The sequence below is a fragment of the Mercenaria mercenaria genome, chromosome 10 (assembly GCF_021730395.1).
Source record: "Mercenaria mercenaria strain notata chromosome 10, MADL_Memer_1, whole genome shotgun sequence".
NCBI classification, from domain to species: domain Eukaryota; kingdom Metazoa; phylum Mollusca; class Bivalvia; order Venerida; family Veneridae; genus Mercenaria; species Mercenaria mercenaria.
In genome coordinates this window covers 82115743-82135608 of record NC_069370.1, presented here as the reverse complement: position 1 = coordinate 82135608, position 19866 = coordinate 82115743, and the positions used below count along the sequence as shown (strand labels likewise).

The window sequence follows — 19866 nt, the reverse complement described above, 5'->3', positions numbered from 1 at the left end:
CTATGCCAGGATTTGGCGAACCTGCATGTTATCGCTTTGTGTTGTAAACCTCGAATGAACTATAGCCCGAGCTAATTGATGAAAACTTCGTGTTTAAATTTAAACCAAATTTAACAAAAGCAAGGAAGAACCATAAAGTACCAAAAAAAAAAAAAAATAGTAACATTCGAAATGTTTATAGATGAATATATGCAGTTTAAAATCAAGTCGGTTCCATTCAACCGTATTGTTCCATGATGATTAAATGTACCAACAGAAGCATACTAGCACAACTGAGTTTACACTGACGCAATGTAAAGAGTTTGTTCACCAGTATAACGTAGATTACCGAAGCGGCGTGACATGTTTGGCGCAGCAGTAGATTTGTAGCAGGGCTCAGCAGTATGGTACACCATTATGTCCCTGAAATAAATTAAACTTGACGGCAGAAATATGTTAAAACAACAAAGATACGGTAATGGGAAGGGTGGAATTTTTGTAAACGATCTGTCCTCTACGGATTTCAGATAAAGAATGTACTTGTCACTGCACTAAATTTGCCCATGAAAAACCCGTGGGATTAAAACTTGTCAGACTAGTATTTAAAGTGATACGGATATAAATACAATTACAGGTGTGGATAAGCAGTGAGGCGTTATGTTAAGCAAGACAATACCCACCAAAATTAAAAGTATTTATTTCTTAAAGAGAACATAAATTTACATAAAATTATATGTTTAGTATAAAAAGATGTTACATTATTCTAAAATTTACGGTTTGTAAGTGACTATGTATATGAACGTGATTAGTTCTTACTACTGTTTGATCTAATCCATGACAGGGTTTTTCATAAATTCCGGCTTTATTTTGCAGTCAATCTAACGTTGTCTCCAATACCCGTGATAGAAGCTTTTTGATTTTTTAACTATCTTAAATAATGTTAATGAATGACCAAACATGCATGTTTTCTTCCACTATATAAAATGTGCAAAATCCCAATTTCGATTTTTGTTTAGAAATGTAAGAAATATTTTGTGTGGACATGTTGCTAACTACATGTATTAAATATCCATAACAATCCATTCATATATAAAGATAAAATGGATTTTTTTTTAATAAACGGTGTTAAAAATGGCTGTAATTTAAAACGGAAAATAATCTACCAAAATAGTTTTTTGACAAGAAAGTCAAAAACTTATCAAGATATCATATAAAAATTAAAAAGATCTTGTCACCCAGGAGTTAAAAAAAAATGCGTGATAACAGAAAACTGTTGTACTGTTTTATTTTTTAAAGATATTTAAGGTAAAACCTTCTCACGGGAAAGGTCTAATGTGCATGCTAATGCATTCAAATCAATGTCTCAAATACCACTTCTAGTTAATACTAATTTGTTTAAGCTCGATTGTCGTGGAAACTTCAAGCTTATTTGAACCAGTCTCGAGTCCGTTTCCTTGCAATAAAACAGTACTCATCCCATATGAGAATGCTTGAACTCACGATCTTTGAGCGGCCGATACCTAAACCATTAGACCATCGCTTCCCTTATATACTCTGTTACTCACTGAGCTGAAAGTGTTTTGAATTTCGTGTCAAGTTGGTCATTGCTTTGCCTGCTTTACTCATTCTTTCTGTAATTAAATCGGTATCGGGATCTTTATATATATTATCTTATTTACTGATACAAGTATCTAATACCATTGTAAATTAGCAACAGAGTACTTTTATATTGCCAGTTAAACTGACATTCCGTTTGCATTCATATTATTTATCTTCCTAATCCAACTTTTACTCAGTTTTAAAAATGCAGATTTTACTCATTTTGCATATTTGCCTTTTTGTTGATAATTTCATACGAGGTCATACAGTTTATATTAACCTTTACACTGCTAAATATCTAAAACGGACTGGTCTATCATTCAATTTGGGCAATGAAATTCATTGTTCGAAGGGGTGTCCACTGAAAATTTACTGACTGAATAGTGAACGAATGTGCAGACTTGTCTTGGTCTGCACTGGTCGCAAAGGCAGAATTACTTGCCGCAAGCAGGCTAGCTAAAGGTTAACACAGTATATAGACAGATGTTGATTGTTTATGATCTGAATTGAAATTCATGCGGACACTTCAACGTTTATCCAGTAGAATACACACTGCACACTTACACTAACTGGTACTTCTTCCATTCAAATAGCATCAATATTCTTGAGTATGAACTTGATTGTCATGTATTATTTATTTGTTGCAGAGGGAACAAGTCTCTTTTTGTATGTAGAATCTTCATGCGAACGTCTCTGAATAGTTGCAGTACATATCTAGACATATATCACGGTATCTTAAGATTATCATGCTGGTTCAAAACTTCAATTTGTTTTGCATGGTAGTCGGCCAATCATACAAGTGTAAAAGGTAAGGCGCATTGATCTAATCAAATATCGAAAGTATCTATGAATACCGCGATTACAACTTCATCGCCAGGTGAACATTTTTTTATCAAGGAAAGATAGATACTTCTGTTGAATAAAATTTTTTAGTCGCTAATCAAATTTTTTACATTTAAACTGACACAAGTTTAAGCCAAGTTTTTTTTTCATGAGAAAATAATAGAGATTTTTTATTAATATATCTTACAGCAGCAAATATAGTGAGAAAAAAAAACTCGAGAATTTTAACCATTATACTAATAATTGAAGTGTTGTTTTTAGATCTGAATTTGTGTACTACCTTACAGAATTATTTGGTACCTAATTACCACTATTTTTAGGTATCATATGTTATCAAGTTATTTAATCAAGGATCTATGTCATACTTTATTGTATTACATTAACATACCTTTTGACGTTTTTCAAAGTTAGGTATACGCTGATTTACCTTAATAATTCAACATTTTACACAGTTAAAATTTGATTTAAACTGTGATGAATATAAACCCGGTAGTTTTGTATAAATATGGACGTTTTGGTAAAGATGATAAGTTTTGGATTAATTATTTCTCGTTTGGAAGGTAAGATAATATCTTCTATTGATAATAGATAAAATAAATAAAGATTAATAGATTATGCATTTTATGTCAAGATAATCGTAATTCATTTTGAAAATCACCCTTTTGACCGTACTAGTATTGAACGTCTACAATTTCAGATATATTTCATTTAATCCTAAAGCTTTCCTATCGTCCATTATTTTATTTCGGTAGAGATCAATGTAATTAATGTTACTACTAGCTCTGATTAATATATTTAAAAAAGACTGACTTAGAAAAGGGAAACGATTACTTGCTAAACAAATGTTGTTGTTTTATTTTAACCTGAAATTTTAAAGTTGCCAAATTTATCCGTTTTTCTTCCTTTTATACAAGGTAAATATATTTTAAACCAGTCCTCATAAATTTTGTTTTACTTCCTTTTGACAATAATTTTAATGCAGGTTTCGTGTACACCGTCGTTTGAACACATGGGTAACTAAATTGTATTTTTGTACTCGTAACACGTGTACATATTTAAATTCTGCTCAACCCGGCGCTAGAAGGTGCGGACTGCAACAAGCATTTCCATCATCGCCCATGAAAAGCTTAAATCAAATTTTCATTTTTGCCGTGTTGGTAGACATTTTTCCCACTTTTTCTATTTACTATAGTTTGTCAACCTACGGTTAGCACTTTCAGAGAAGTTGTTATCAAAGATCTCTCAAGTATTCAATGCGAATACCTAATATGATGTACAAAAGATTATCGAACCAAATCAACATTATAGTCTTCATTAAAAAGTATCTGCTAAGACACGGTTCATTCATTTTCCTTTGACTGTGATGCAAGAGAAGGAACAGCAAGAGAAGATACAACATAAGAGAAGGAATTAAGACAATGAATAAATGTTTGGATTATTTTGAGTTGAATTGTAAACTGAATATTTGTAGAAGACATTAATTATATTTATGGTCTATTCACTATACCTTTGTGTCTTTGTTGTGTATTATGTTATGGTTATTATTATCTAAAGGGAATCGCACACCAATTGTTCCTTTATTTCATTTTTCAGGTTTAGCCATTCTGAATGTTCCAAGTGCTGGGAAGTGCGGAAATGAGACAGTCCTTAGATGTGATGTAGATTCCAAAATTGAATCTACAGCCTGGTATAATTCAACCGATGCCTTCATAATAAATGGCACTGCTGTGAAACCAGAAGACTGGAACAAGTATAAAGAAACAAGGGGTACTTTGTCGTTCAATCTGACCATACATAACACTAGTATATCAGATGAGGGGTATTACAGATGTGGAAACAATTTTTATCGGAGTTCGTCTGTTCGTCTCAAGATAGAATGTATGTATACATCATCCATACAAAACTCAACGAATAACGTTATAAGATATATATGCCTGTATTTTCATTAGTCTATACTATTTAAATCTCTGTTACACTTTAACTGTGTCATTCGTAGAGATAACTGAAATTTCCCATGTAAAGCTGTGAATGTACCGTTTGCAACATTTAAACAAAAGGGCCAAGATGGCCCTAGGGGTCGTTCATATGAGAAACACACCATAACAGTGTAAACATGTTTGACCTAGTGATTTCATGACAACAAATATTCTCAAACAAGTATTTTCTTTGATTTGACAGAGTGACCTAGTTGTAGGCCGCACGTGACCTACATTTCTTCAAGGCAGCCATTCTGACTACCTTTTGTAAATATCCAGTGTAAAATGCAGCCCCTATTGCATACAATAGGGTTTTCTTTGATTTGACCAGGTGACCTAGTCTTTTAACCCAGATAACCCATATTCAAACTTGACCTAGATTTCATCTAGACAAACATTCTGATCACATTTCATGATTATCAGGTGTAAAATGGTTTAATCTAGGGACCTAGTTTTTGACCCAAGATTACCCATATTAAAACATGACCTAGATTTTATCAAGGCAACTATTCTGACGTCTGGCGTAATTTCATGAAGATCCGTTGTAAAATGAAGTCCATATTGCATACACAAGGGTTTTCTTTTATTTAACCTAGGGCCCTAGTGTTTGACCCCAGAAAACAAAACAATATTCGTATTTGACCTAGATTTCATCAAGGCAATCATTCTGACCAAATTCCACGAAGATCAATTGAAAAGTACAGCCTCAATAACTTACACCAAGGTTTTCCTTTGACTTGACCTAGTGACCTAGTTTTAAACTCCAGATACCCATATTCAAACTCGACCTAGATTTTATCAAGGCAGTCATTCTGACCAAATTTCATGAAGATCAATTGAAATATACAGCCTCTATTGCATACACAAGTTTTTTCTTTAATTTGACATAGTGACCTACTTTTTGACCCTAGATAACCCATATTCAAACTCAACCTAGATTTTTTCAAGGCAATCATTCTGACAAAATTTCATAAGGATCAATTGAAAAATACAGCCTCTATAGCATACAAAAGGTTTCTGTTTGATTTGACCTAGTAACCGTCTTTTTGATTCCAGATAATCCATATTCAAAATCGACCTTGATTTTACCGGTATCAAGACAATCATTCTGACAAAATTTTATGAAGATCAATTGCAAAATGCAGCCTTTAAATGCATACACAAGGTTTTTCTTTGATTCAACGTAGTGACCTAGTTTTTAATCACAGATAACTCATATTCAAACTTGACCTAGATTTTATTTAAGCAATCATTTTGACCAAATTTCATGAAGATCAATTGAAAAACTAAGCATCTATCGCATACACAAGGTTTTTCTTTGATTTGATATAGTGACCTAGTTTTTGACCCCAGATAACCCATATTCAAATTTGGCCTCGATTTTATAAAGGCAATCATTTTTACCAAATTTCACGAAGATCAATTGAAAAATACAGCCACTATCGCATACATTAGCTAAATGTTGATAGGGAGACGACGAACGACGGACATCGAGCGATCACAATAACCCACCTGAGCATTGAGCTAAAAAATACATTTTGCTAGAACACGTAGTCATTTTGAGAACTAATTTAATGAACGGTATTATTATTACCTATACATGATTCAGCAGTGTTACCTCTCTCATAAGTAACGTTATAATTAAATCTATATTGTATTTTAGTGCAGATTAGGTTACAATCCACAAACAGAAGTACGGGGACTTTTACTTTTTTGTTTTACCATGGAAATGCCGCTATTGTATTCCGTATATAAACGAATTTATTGTGAGGGGGGCTTGTCCATCTAATCGAGGATATTTGTTTATTTCAGTGTATGATTGAAATATCTTCCTCCAAGTGAATGTAAGATGTACGGTGGCACAGAGGTGACATCCGCAACACTTTATTTATACAGTGGCCACAACTTAGTAAATCGTGGCCACTACTTACATACGGTATTTCGTAGATTTGGAATACGAAGCTGTTTTTCATATTTGTAAATATAAATTAAAAGAAAATTTGTTTACTGTAGGTCAAGCCTCAGCCTCTGTTCTGGCTGTGACAAATGGAAAGAAAGTGGTCATCACCGTAGATAAACTTTATCCAGCATCGCCTACACTTATTGTCTCATTTAATAAAGAGGTATGTGTACGGTATAGATAAATAAGCCGCTAATATTAATATTTAGCTGTTACACTGATTGTGGCAAATGGAAGCTTTAGTGTTTCCTCGTTTGATGAAGAGGGGTCTGTATATTTCGATAGTCACATTCTTATATAATCTATTTTTATTTTTGATTGGTTTACCGTCACAGTGACACAGTTGTTGGTCATATGGTTGCTTTCCAGCTTTTGATGGTGGAGGAAGAACCACAGGTTCCCCTTCGAGCATTATTGCACCTGGGTAGAATCAGAAACCTTCCTTTAGCTAGCTGGATGGCTTCCTCAATGAAATAATTATTCAAGCAACCGCGGTTTCGAACCCACAGCTGTGAGTGGCAGTGATACGAAGTCAGTGACCTAAACTACTCGGCTATCATACATTAAACTCGTGAATAAGCACTCTTTATGAATTTCGTGACCCCTAAAGGTGGAGCGCTCAGGAAATTACAATGCTCCGTTGGCTATGACTTTAGTACATACGTCATGTAAGCATGAGGCATGAGAAAACGTGCATTTGCTAGAAGTTGCCCATGAAAAGCGTATTAACATATAAGTTTGAGCGCTCATTTACTTCTTAAGATCATTTTGTGGTTTCAATTTGAATTTTGAGAAAATGTTTTTTGGGTTTTTTTTTTTTTTTTTTTTTTTTTCGAAACTTTATGATGAGAGCAAAATCTTTGAAAATGTAAAATCAGTGCAGAAACGTATTTATTTATAAGGATATATATGGTGTTCATGTATATTTGAACCCTTCCGAACAACACACACAATTAACATAAAAGCCCTTCGGAAAATTTATTCAATGTTAGCATTATTCGGCAAGATTTACACATGCATGAAAACCAGAAAAAAGTCTAATCCTATTGCGAGAGAACGAAAAAAGCAAAGCTGAAATATATGGAATTCTAACTATGTAGATATCGTCCTCAGTATCAGTTCATTATACTTTTAGTATACATGAAATTCTTCGGTCTCGACACTCTTTTAAAGGTCCTATGTATTTTATATGCAGACGACGTTCACTTCTCTAGCCTGTACCGAGCTTAAACTATTACAATTATTACATACAAATAGTCGGAACTTAACAAGATATATATTTTTTCTATGACCTGTTTGGTCTCTATTATTGGTAACCAATGATTCGTAAATGATTAGAAGTTAGAACAGCAAAATCATGTATAACAAGAGCTGTCACAGGAGTGACGAATAATACTCACTAATAACATGATCTTGTCACTGAATTAAGCCAATGTCAAAGTCGAACTGTATTTAATGATATTACATTATTTTGTATCAAAAGTTATTTAAGACTGTCAACCCTTTCATGAGCCCGGAAACCATGCGTTTAGCAATTTTTAAGTTGGAAATGGGCCATCACTACGTCAGAAGATGGTGGTTTGTAGGCAAAGTCGAACTTAACATTTATTTTACACCAGTGTACCAAAATTGTTTAAATTTGTCAAGCGTTTTATGAGTTATTGTCCGGAAACCATGATATCTAACGGACCGACAAGCTCACTCCTACATACTTGTCAATGCAAATCTTTAAATGAAAACTTTAATACAATAGTGCTAATATTCACATTATTCTGTAGACAAAATATGATAATTTAATTTATACTTACGCTAGGATAACGCTAGGATCTTGGTTTAATTGGCAACCAGGATAAGAAAACACTTTTTGCGAAAATCAGACAAGTACTTCATAGCTGTAAATGATCAGCTCGTTAAGACCAAAATCTGATTAACCGCCTTTAAAGAACAAATTATTGTTACAAACTTGCTGGTAAAAAGGGAATCTACCGCTCTTGTGAGCTGTTGATCAGGGTTGCGATTTGTCTGACAACGAGGTTTTTCTGAGTGTAGGGACATAACTGCCAGGAGTTCATCATAATATATTATGAATTGTGCACAACTAAATCGCGCAACAAGCGATAGCTACAGTAAGCGAATAGTATATGACCTAAAGTCATATAACCATACAGGAATATTATTATTTGATATTGTACTTAAAACTAGATTATTAGCCATAGACTTAGTGCAAAATATGCTTGTAGGGCCTAAAAGATTTGACCTAGATCATGAAACTTTATTTGAATGTTAATCAGAGAGCGAAGTTATGCACCTGTGGTTTTGGTTTGGAATTTACTAAGTCAGATCAGATCAGACCAAACCATTGAGTTACAAGGAAGTTTATCATGAAACTGTTTATAACATTATGCAATCTGATGCGTAAGAAAGAAAATAATGTTCATAGTCTATTAGGTGGATGAGTAATGAAAAAAGTACATGTGCGGATGGGGTGAAATTTTATTATTTCGTTTCTCAAACAAGCTCGGGTTGGTTTTACATTTTTGTCTTAGTTTTAGCTTTGGCCAAATTCTATCCGCTAGATATCTTATGGAAATATCTTATTTTTTTCAATATTTTTCGACATTTTTCAAGAGCATTTTTACTGTGTTGATATATCTATATGTTGACTTCCTACGCATAGTTATAGTGGTTTAAAATAATTATCAAGTAGAAATAGTAACATCAGAATGAAATTCTAAATAAATAGCTATTTGTGCTTATTTTATTCTGACGTCTATGTAGTGTTTCTAAAGACAAATATACAAATTATGGTGTTCCTTATGGACTTTGATAATTGAAAATAAAAACACGGATACCTGTTGTTTTTCATTTCTATAACATAAATCTATATATATGAAAAAATCTAGAAAAATCTGTCCGCTATAAATAATTGTGAAAAACATCTTTAAGCCAAGGGGGAACTTCCTTGTTCATCCTGTAACGGTTGTGGTAGATTTATTTTCTGTTTATGTGCACCCTCCAAACAATAGCAGACAATTTATATATAAAAATCAGTTACCGATGTAAGACAAATGCTGCGAAATAACATTATCGCCTACCGATACTTAGTCCCAAAGGTGAACATCACCGAGTTGGTGTTTTCTTAAGTCGTACCATCCAGTCGGTTGGTTTGAATAACTAACTTTTGTCCTTTCGTGTTTTCGGGATTTGCACTGCGCTATAACTTTATTGATATTACTGGGCTGTTGCACTTCGTTATGCACAAATTTTCTAATGCAACACTTATTTTTTCGATTATGGTAAATGTTACATGAAGTACATTTTTGGAAATTGGCATGCGGCGTTAAGACAAGTATATTTCTAATGTCGTGTAGGAATTTATTTACACAGATGTATAAAATTCGTGTTACGCGACTTTTTCAAAATAGGTTAAGTTTTTTTCTGAACACGTGCAAAATTTTAAAATTGTTAAACCATTGACAAAAACACAAGTGTAGGCTAAGAAGTGGAGGGTCACGGTATAATGAACAGGTTTGACCTTAAGCGATATTGTTTTGCCCTAATGTTCTGCAAGTCCATCAGACGGATCTTGTCTTATAATTATTTAATCTTCTTACCTCACTACTGAATATGACATCGGACATATTAAAGTGCGGACATGCTTCCGCTTATAAAAGCTTCTGTGTGTTTTAATTTTCAAGTTGATATCTTGTCCTAATTTACAGAATTACAACACCTTTATACCAGGAACTTGGAATTGTTCCAGCAGTACACAATACCAAGGTTACTATAGATGTGTATGGACTTCAAGTAACTCTCTAGCTGATGGTTCCTATAACTACAGTCTTCTCGTAACGACTATAACACAAGCTGATCCACTGACAGGATCTTTTAACATAGGTATGTTGTTTTTTTTACTTTGTGTTTAATCTAAATAGCATGATCAAAAATACTTACATCTTACATGACGTCCTTCGTTTTTTAAATCTTTAAATAGTAGAGCCATGTCTTTGTATGTTTAAGATATAAACGTTTACTTTAAATATAGGAGAATGTTAAGAAGATTTCAAAACGTATATGTACTAAAAAGTAAAGCTTTTAAGATGGTACTTCTACAACTCCTGACAGACACAGAATACATGTTTTAAACAAAAACTGTAACTGGTGTAATTTACTTACAATTGTTTTACAAATACCACAGGCTATATTTTAAGTAAAGTGCTATCAAAAACTCTATGAGTATCATATTTCTTAGGCAGCGATATGCTTTTAAAAATGAAATAAAATTGGTGAAGTGGTCTTGTCATTTTTTTCCGAAAAAAAAAACTTCTTTAACAGAACATATGTAAGCTAAATGCAACTGACTCTGATGCAAATTAAATACAGAGCCTAATAACCACAACTTTAGTTTATCACAAGTTTGACGTTGTGGGAGTGAAATCAAGCCATTACATAAATGGCATTACCCTAGTGTAATAAAGATTGACGTTGACATCGTTTCAAGTATAGCAGTCGTTGGTCGAATTTACTTGGTCTAAACTAGGTAAAGAAAGAGGGAAGTTTGATGTTTCAGCAGGAAAAATTAAAAGAATATTACATTTGTGTCTTTCCACATTGAATTTATTAAAGTCGTTGAATAAAATTGATAAAATTCTCGGTAGAGCCTCGTATTTTATTATTTCATTCAACCTGTTTAATGAATTCAATATGAAGAGACACTCATGTTATATCCTATATTTAGCTGATTATTGTATCAGATATTGAACTTTAATACAAAATATACACCAAAATACCAGATGATAATGTAAAGGCGCGAACTTCTAGTTTTTAGCTCACATGTCACAAAGTGACAAGGTGAGCTATTGTGACCGCTTGATGTCCGTCGTCAGTCGTGCGTCGTGCGTAGTGCATCGTCCGTCGTGCGTCGTCCGTCAACAATTTCTAAAAACATCTTCTTCTTGAAAACCACTGGGCAGAATTACACCACACTTCACAGAAATGATCCTTGGGTGGCCCTCTTCCAAAATTATTCAAAGAATTGAATTCCATGCAGAACTCTAGTTGCCATGGCAACCTAAAGGAAAACCTTTAAAAATCTTCTTCTCAAAAGCCAGAAGCCCTAGAGCTTAGATATTTGGTGTGAAGCATTGCCTAGTAGACTTCTACCAAGTTGTTTCAAATCATGACCCCGGGATTAAAATTGACCCCGCCCCAGGGGTCACTTGATTTTTACATAGGAAAATCTTAAAAAATATTCTTCTCAGAAACCAGAAGCCTTAGAGCTTAGATATTTGACATGTAGCATTGCCTAGTAGACCTCTACTAAAGTTGTTCAAATCATGACCCCCGGGTCAAAATTGACCCTGCCCCAGGGGTCACTTGATTTTACATAGATTTCTATAGGAAAATCTTCAAAAAATGTTAAAAAATAAACCAGAAGGCCTAGAGCTTAGATATTTAACATGTAGCATTGCCTAGTGGAACTCTACAAATTTGTTCAAAGCATGATCCCTGGGGTCAAAATTGCCCCTGCCCAAGGGGTCACTTCATTTTATATAAGAAAATATTCAAAAATTTTCTAAAAATAAACCAGAAGGCCTAGATCTTAGATATTTGACATGTAGCATTGCCTAGTAAACTTCTACAAAATTTCTTCAAATTATGACCCCGGGGTCAAATTGACCCCGCCCCATGGGGTTACTTGATTGTACATAGAAAAATCTGCAAAATTTTCTAAAAATAAACCAGAAGGCCTAGAGCTTAGATATTTGACATGTAGCATTGCCTAGTGGCCCTCTACAAAATTTATTCAAATCTTGACCGCCACCCCCCCTCCCGCAGGGTCAAATTGACCCAGCCCCAGGGGTTACTTGATTGTACATAGGGAAATCTTCATAAATTTGCTAAAAATAAACCAGAAGGCCTATATCTTAGATATTTGATATGTTACATTGCCTAGTAGACTTCCACAAACTTTATTCAAATCATGACCCCCGGGGTAAAATTTGCCCCGCCCCAGGGGTTACTTGATTGTACATCGGAAAATCTTCCAAAAAAATTTCTAAAAATCATCAGTTTGACATTTGAAACATGTAGCTCATATTACTCAGGTGAGCGATCAAGAGTCATCATGACCCTCTTGTATAATTATTTTGATATGTTTTGAAATGAAACTTTCCGGTCTGTCAAACGTTGCGAAGCATAAATCAGTTCTATTCACGAAACCTATTCAATACTACATCTCAAGTACGTGAAGCCATACAAATTCCTTCAATGCTTTAATAAGAGTAATAAATGAATTCTATATTTCAGTTCATTAAATGTTTGAACTATAATTTACAATGTATAACAGTTGTGATTCACGTTATCCTAAACTAAAGTAAAATATCAACTTCTTTCGCCAGTCATAATAATGCATAAATTTCTAAAGTCTATCAAAGGGGATCAAATAATGATTGTTTTATCTTGATAAAAACTTCAAAGGCAAAGTTTCAGTCTCGAACAACCCCATCATTCTTACCATTATGATAAAACTCAGCTAGACCGTTTACAGAAATATAAATGTATTCCTTATTTGTTTTATTTTATCTAACCTTACCGTTTTTGTCTTCACACAAACGTCTGCCATTTCACTCAAGGCAACTGTGACTCTCCCTTACAATACTGTGGTAGCCTTTGTGCGAAAAAAAACACCAACATAATGCGCTGCAATAGCACCGAGACATCTTATGATTCTTTTGTGGTCGAATTTCAAAAGATGAACATCCTTTAACATCTTAGCTTATTTTCAGTTTCTCCACAGACACCTACAATATCGAACGTTGTAAAACTAAATGATAATCGAGAAGTTATTTACGGTAATGAAGGACAGTCCTTGACAATACAGTGCACATCAGTTGGAGGATATCCATCACCAACTGTTGTCTGGTACAGTAACAGTATATCCAGCTCTATCCAAATTGCATCTACAAGTACCGGTACCTTTTTGGGCAATGGTACATACAATGTCACGCTACAATATAAATTCACACCTTCAACGTCAGATGACAGGACTACATTGATCTGTAGATCGTACTACCCACAAGCCGATACTGCCCATAGGGGATCAAATAATAAATCAGTCATACTGTATCTTAGACGTGAGTATCTTACTAAAATAAAAAAAGCAATCCTGATATTCGGATTGTAATTCTTTTCTTTTTCATAGTGTTCTTTTTAGCTCACCTGTCACAAAGTGACAAGGTGAGCTTTTGTGATCGCGCGATGTCCGTCGTCCGTCGTCCGTCCGTGCGTCCGTAAACTTTTGCTTGTGACCACTCTAGAGGTCACATTTTTTGTGGGATCTTCATGAAAATTGGTCAGAATGTTCACCTTGATGATATCTAGGTCAAGTTCGAAACTGGGTCACATGCCGTCAAAAACTAGGTCAGTAGGTCTAAAAATAGAAAAACCTTGTGACCTCTCTAGAGGCCATATATTTCACAAGATCTTCATGAAAATTAGTCAGTATGTCCACCTTGATACTATCTAGATCAAGTTCGAAACTGGGTCATGTGCCTTCAAAAACTAGGTCAGTAGGTCAAATAATAGAAAAACCTTGTGACCTCTCTAAAGGCGATATTTTTCATGGGAGCTGTATGAAAGTTGGTCTGAATGTTCATCTTGATAATATCTAGGTCAAGTTCGAAACTGGGTCACGTGCTGTCAAAAACTAGGTCAGTAGGTCTAAAAATAGAAAAACCTTGTGACCTCTCTAGAGGCCATATATTTCATGAGATCTTCATGAAAATTGGTCAGAATGTTCACCTTGATGATATCTAGGTCAAGTTTGAAATTGGGTCACGTGCCATCAAAAACTAGGTCATTAGGTCAAATAATAGAAAAACCTTGTGACCTCTCTAGAGACCATATTTTTCATGAGATCTTCATGAAAGTTGGTCTGAATGTTCATCTTGATAATATCTAGGTCAGGTTCGAAAGTGGGTCACGTGCCATCTAAAACTAGGTCAGTAGGTCAAATAATAGAAAAACCTTGTGACCTCTCTAAAGGCCATATTTTTCATGGGATCTGTATGAAATTTGGTCAGAATGTTCATCTTGTCAAGTTCGAAACAGGGTCATGTGCGGTCAAAAACTAGGTCAGTAGGTCTAAAAATAGAAAAAACTTGTGACCTCTCTAGAGGACAGACTTGTGAATGGATCTCCATAAAATTTGGTCAGAATGTTCATCTTGATGCTATCTAGGTCAAGTTCGAAAGTGGGTCACGTGCCTTCAAAAAGTAGGTCAGTAGGTCAAATAATGAAAAAACGTTGTGACCTCTCTAGAGGCCATATTTTTCATGGGATCTGTATGAAAGTTGGTCTGAATGTTTATCTTGATGATATATAGGTCAAATTTGAAACTGGGTCAACTGCGATCAAAAACTAGGTCAGTAGGTCTTGAAATAGAAAAACCTTGTGACCTCTCTAGAGGCCACACCCTTGAATGGATCTTCATGAAAATTAGTCAGAATGTTCACCTTGATGATATCTAGGTCAGTTTAGAAACTGGGTCACGTGCCTTATAAACTAGGTCAGTAGGTCAAATAATAAAAAAAACCTTGTGACTTCTCTAGAGGCCATCCTTTTTAATGGGATCTGTATGAAAGTTGGTCTGAATGTTCATCTTGATGATATCTAGGTCAAGTTTGAAACTGGATCAACTGCGGTCAAAAACTAGGTCAGTAGGTCTAAAATTAGAAAAATCTTTTGACCTCTCTAGAGGCCATATTTCTCAATGTATCTTCATGAAAATTGATCTGAATGTTCACCTTGATGATATCTAGGTCAGTTTCGAAACTGGGTCACGTGCGGTCAAAAACTAGGCCAGTAGGTCTAAAAATAGAAAAACCTTGTGACCTCTCTAAAGGCCATATTTTTCATGAGATCTTCATGAAAATTAGTGAGAATGTTTACCTTGATGATATCTAGTTAAATTTTAAAACAGGGTCACGTACCTTCGAAAACTAGGTCAATAGGTCAAATGATAGAAAAACCTTGTGACCTCTCTAGAGACCATATTTTTCAATGGATCTTCATGAAAATTGGACCGGAATCTTGATAATATATAGGTCAAGTTCAAAACTGGGTCACATGAGCTCAAAAACTAGGTCACTATGTCAAATAGTAGAAAAAACGATGTCATACTCAAAACTGGGTCATGTGGGAAGAGGTGAGTGATTCAGGACCATCATGGTCCTCTTGTTTATTTTTGTTTTCATCCATGAAAATAACAGACACATTAGACTGAACAATTGTGGCGTATTGATACCACATCTATTCATTTGCATGTAGTATTAACCTCAGCTCCAAGTCAGTCAATTGTTCAAAAGTAATATATATTTAATTCTTTATTCAGTGGACCCATAACAACAAATTGCAAATTACCTATTCTCGGTATGCCATGTCGGCATTCTCCGGTTTTCACCGATATATATATATATATATATGCATCCGAGGAATGTCGATTTGCCTTACGAGATGGCGTAATCACCGACTGTGTTTACCTTAACAGATACATTTTCAGAATGCATAAACATTTATAACCATGCCTCTTTTTTGTAAAATTGCGCGTGTTTATGATATTTTGTTTAAATATTATTGGTCAGTAAGACCTAGTCGGCCTGTAGCAGTACAGGCAAAAGTAGTGTCTTCTGGAGATACTGTAGAGGTCAGCTGTAATACGACTGGTTGTAGACCTGCTGCCAATATGTCCTGGTCATACCAGGGATCAACAACTACAGGTGAAGTGACATCCACCATTGATGCGACTTCAGAAACATATACAGTCGTGTCATTATTTAGAAGACAGGTGACATCTGCAGATAATGGACATACTGTACAATGCATAGTTACTCATCCAGCCTTGATCAGTCCATCAGAGAAAACAACATCAGTTAAACTGAATGTTAACTGTAAGTTCAGTTTTGTTTTGTGCACCTTTGAAAAGTTTTTGTTAATGATATATCTGACAGTATTTTTATTTTATTGGTTTGCTATGAAAATTTGATCAACATTGTTTTTGCTGCGTATGTAAATAGAATTTTGCCACTCCTATCTATTTTTGTATTTTTTAAGTTCATAAATCATTTAATCATGAACCAGATAAAAAGCGTGAGGTATATTGTTAATGTTAAGAAACATCTCTTAAACATTTGTAAATTTATAAAAGATAAAATATTTATAAAAGTTATAAGAAGCTTTGCTTCAATGCAACAATACCCTGTCAAATATTACTGTTTCCTAGTAAAAGTATTGTTATCTATGTGTACATGTATATATTATTATGATCTGTACATTGTGTTTTTGCATTTTTCTATTACAATGTAAATGGCCAAAGGCAAGTGATTTTCTGATTTGCCAATAAAATGTTAAAAAATTTCAGTATGAACACTCAACTTATGGTGAATTAAGAATTACATTTAAAAAGGTTTTGTTTATATCGTATGGTGTCGAAAGAAGAAACAAACTGCCGTCTTGATTATTACAAATATTATGAGCAACTGGAATGACAGTCAACATATAAGATTAGCATAAAGATTTAAATGATACGGATGATATATCAATATATCGTTCGTTTCACTGCACTATCGAACTTTCTTTAAAACCAGATGCAATATTTGCACAAGCAGTGCAGATACGAGAGAAAATGTTCCGTTTTCATTTATTTCATTTTTTGTTTTTGATTGATTTAACAATTTTTACACATTTCACTCGCGTTACTTCACGTGCAATATGATGACGTTAGCCCAACATCAAGTCGTCTCACTGTTGATATCTCTGAGATATATAAATTCCTATTATATTTTGAGAACAATAAAATATATAAGCAGATTCTTCGGAAGTGTACCGGGCAGTAATTATGTATATTCTTCGATTTTAATGAAGCATATTTTGATAACAATTCTCTATAATTTATTTTTGATATTCTTCCGTATTCAGATGTAGCACTTTGCCAGTGAAAATATTATATTTCAGTCTAATATTTCAAATATTCTCTAAAATATATTTTTATAAAGTACTCAAAAATAAAATCCGGTGTAAGTTAAGAAAGCCTTCAGCAAACAAACGCACAAAACAAAATAAAATATTGAAAAATTTGTTTTTAATATAATAGATGAACAAACGGACCCGGTGCGAGGGAATGGTTATAGCAAACTATGCTACAATTAATAATATATAATCCATCCAAGCGATTGACTGAGCTAACCGACAGACTGGAAACGTAAGAAAAACAGGGGGAAGAGGGGGGGGGGGGGGGGAATTTACATGTTTGTTTCAACATAACCCATGTGTTAGAGGTTTGTAGCAAAGTGATCCACAAATTATATATAATATGTACGGACCTACACGTACATATGATAAATGCAACTTTCGACTGATCACTAATAATCGTATGGCCGATAAGTTGAACAACCCTGATTGTATAAGACACAGTCAATCCATGGACCAGGTGAATGGCCGACCACATGGTCAAGGCCCCCTCTAACGGTTAAAGGGCGCCCGCCCAGTAACACCAATAATAAGAGATGACCTACCGAGCGCGATGTTGCAGATACGGGAAGGTCAACCTAGACAAGTGAGCATTTATTTTTGATACTGCCGTAGTATACAATAATAAAATATTTTGTGGATCATCAAACATTGCTCACAACACGGACAAAAATTAAAATGAAATTAGAATTGACTTGAGCCAAACCTTTTGATAAAGAAGACTTTCTTTACTATACCCCGAATAAAGATCACCAATTGTAAGTGCCATTTAAGTCACGACAATAAAATAATTCTAAAATGATGAAATCAAATCAATGCAAAAAATATATATTTACTAATAAAAATTAATGTATGTTCACTAATAAAATCAAGTTTATATACACATACACCTACTGTGCAAACGCTTTTTTTTTTTTAATTTCATCTAAATCTACCCAGAAAGACAGGTTAATCGTAAGCTGCGAGCCGGCTGCCTCAACCCTAACTCATTTCTAATTTTTTATAATATTTTTATATATGGGGGGGGGGGGAGGTAGGGAGAATCCGAGGCTCTGACCAGCGAAAAGGCTCTCTCCACCCCCTGCTTTCCGAGTATTTACTAACATCAATGTTTCTAGTAGGTAAAATAAATGTAACAAACAGAACAAAAACAATATGAAAAAAAAACAAAAAAACAAAAAACTAGGTAATGTCCGTGAACTGTCATCAAATTATAAATCGATGAATTTCTTACAGAAATATTTCAGTTATGTTGTTTTTTTACAGAATAAATGACATTAAGACCATCTCCTCATTTTTCTGCAAATACTATGCCAGGATTTGGCGAACCTGCATGTTATCGCTTTGTGTTGTAAACCTCGAATGAACTATAGCCCGAGCTAATTGATGAAAACTTCGTGTTTAAATTTAAACCAAATTTAACAAAAGCAAGCAAGAACCATAAAGTACCAAAAAAAAAAAAATAGTAACATTCGAAATGTTTATAGATGAATATATGCAGTTTAAAATCAAGTCGGTTCCATTCAACCGTATTGTTCCATGATGATTAAATGTACCAACAGAAGCATACTAGCACAACTGAGTTTACACTGACGCAATGTAAAGAGTTTGTTCACCAGTATAACGTAGATTACCGAAGCGGCGTGACATGTTTGGCGCAGCAGTAGATTTGTAGCAGGGCTCAGCAGTATGGTACACCATTATGACCCTGAAATAAATTAAACTTGACGGCAGAAATATGTTAAAACAACAAAGATACGGTAATGGGAAGGGTGGAATTTTTGTAAACGATCTGTCCTCTACGGATTTCAGATAAAGAATGTACTTGTCACTGCACTAAATTTGCCCATGAAAAACCCGTGGGATTAAAACTTGTCAGACTAGTATTTAAAGTGATACGGATATAAATACAATTACAGGTGTGGATAAGCAGTGAGGCGTTATGTTAAGCAAGACAATACCCACCAAAATTAAAAGTATTTATTTCTTAAAGAGAACATAAATTTACATAAAATTATATGTTTAGTATAAAAAGATGTTACATTATTCTAAAATTTACGGTTTGTAAGTGACTATGTATATGAACGTGATTAGTTCTCACTACTGTTTGATCTAATCCATGACAGGGTTTTTCATAAATTCCGGCTTTATTTTGCAGTCAATCTAACGTTGTCTCCAATAGCCGTGATAGAAGCTTTTTGATTTTTTAACTATCTTAAATAATGTTAATGAATGACCAAACATGCATGTTTTCTTCCACTATATAAAATGTGCAAAATCCCAATTTCGATTTTTGTTTAGAAATGTAAGAAATATTTTGTGTGGACATGTTGCTAACTACATGTATTAAATATCCATAACAATCCATTCATATATAAAGATAAAATGGATTTTTTTTAATAAACGGTGTTAAAAATGGCTGTAATTTAAAACGGAAAATAATCTACCAAAATAGTTTTTTGACAAGAAAGTCAAAAACTT

The 19866-nt window shown here is 34.1% G+C and overlaps 1 protein-coding gene across 3 annotated transcripts in view; it reads left to right on the top strand.

Moving 5' to 3' along the window:
- Positions 1-2827: 2827 nt before the first annotated feature.
- LOC123561122 (hemicentin-1-like) overlaps positions 2828-19866 on the top strand; it is a 52272-nt gene continuing 35233 nt past the window's right edge. For 2 of the 3 annotated variants that reach the window (XM_053516640.1, XM_045353318.2), the window contains exons 1-6: positions 2828-2981; positions 4015-4299; positions 6411-6520; positions 10080-10254; positions 13146-13493; positions 16002-16307. In XM_053516640.1, the coding sequence (XP_053372615.1) occupies positions 2927-2981; positions 4015-4299; positions 6411-6520; positions 10080-10254; positions 13146-13493; positions 16002-16307 (1279 nt within the window). In that variant the 5' untranslated portion in view covers positions 2828-2926. The remainder of the gene's footprint in view (positions 2982-4014; positions 4300-6410; positions 6521-10079; positions 10255-13145; positions 13494-16001; positions 16308-19866) is intronic. The other variant, XM_053516638.1, reaches the window with a different exon arrangement.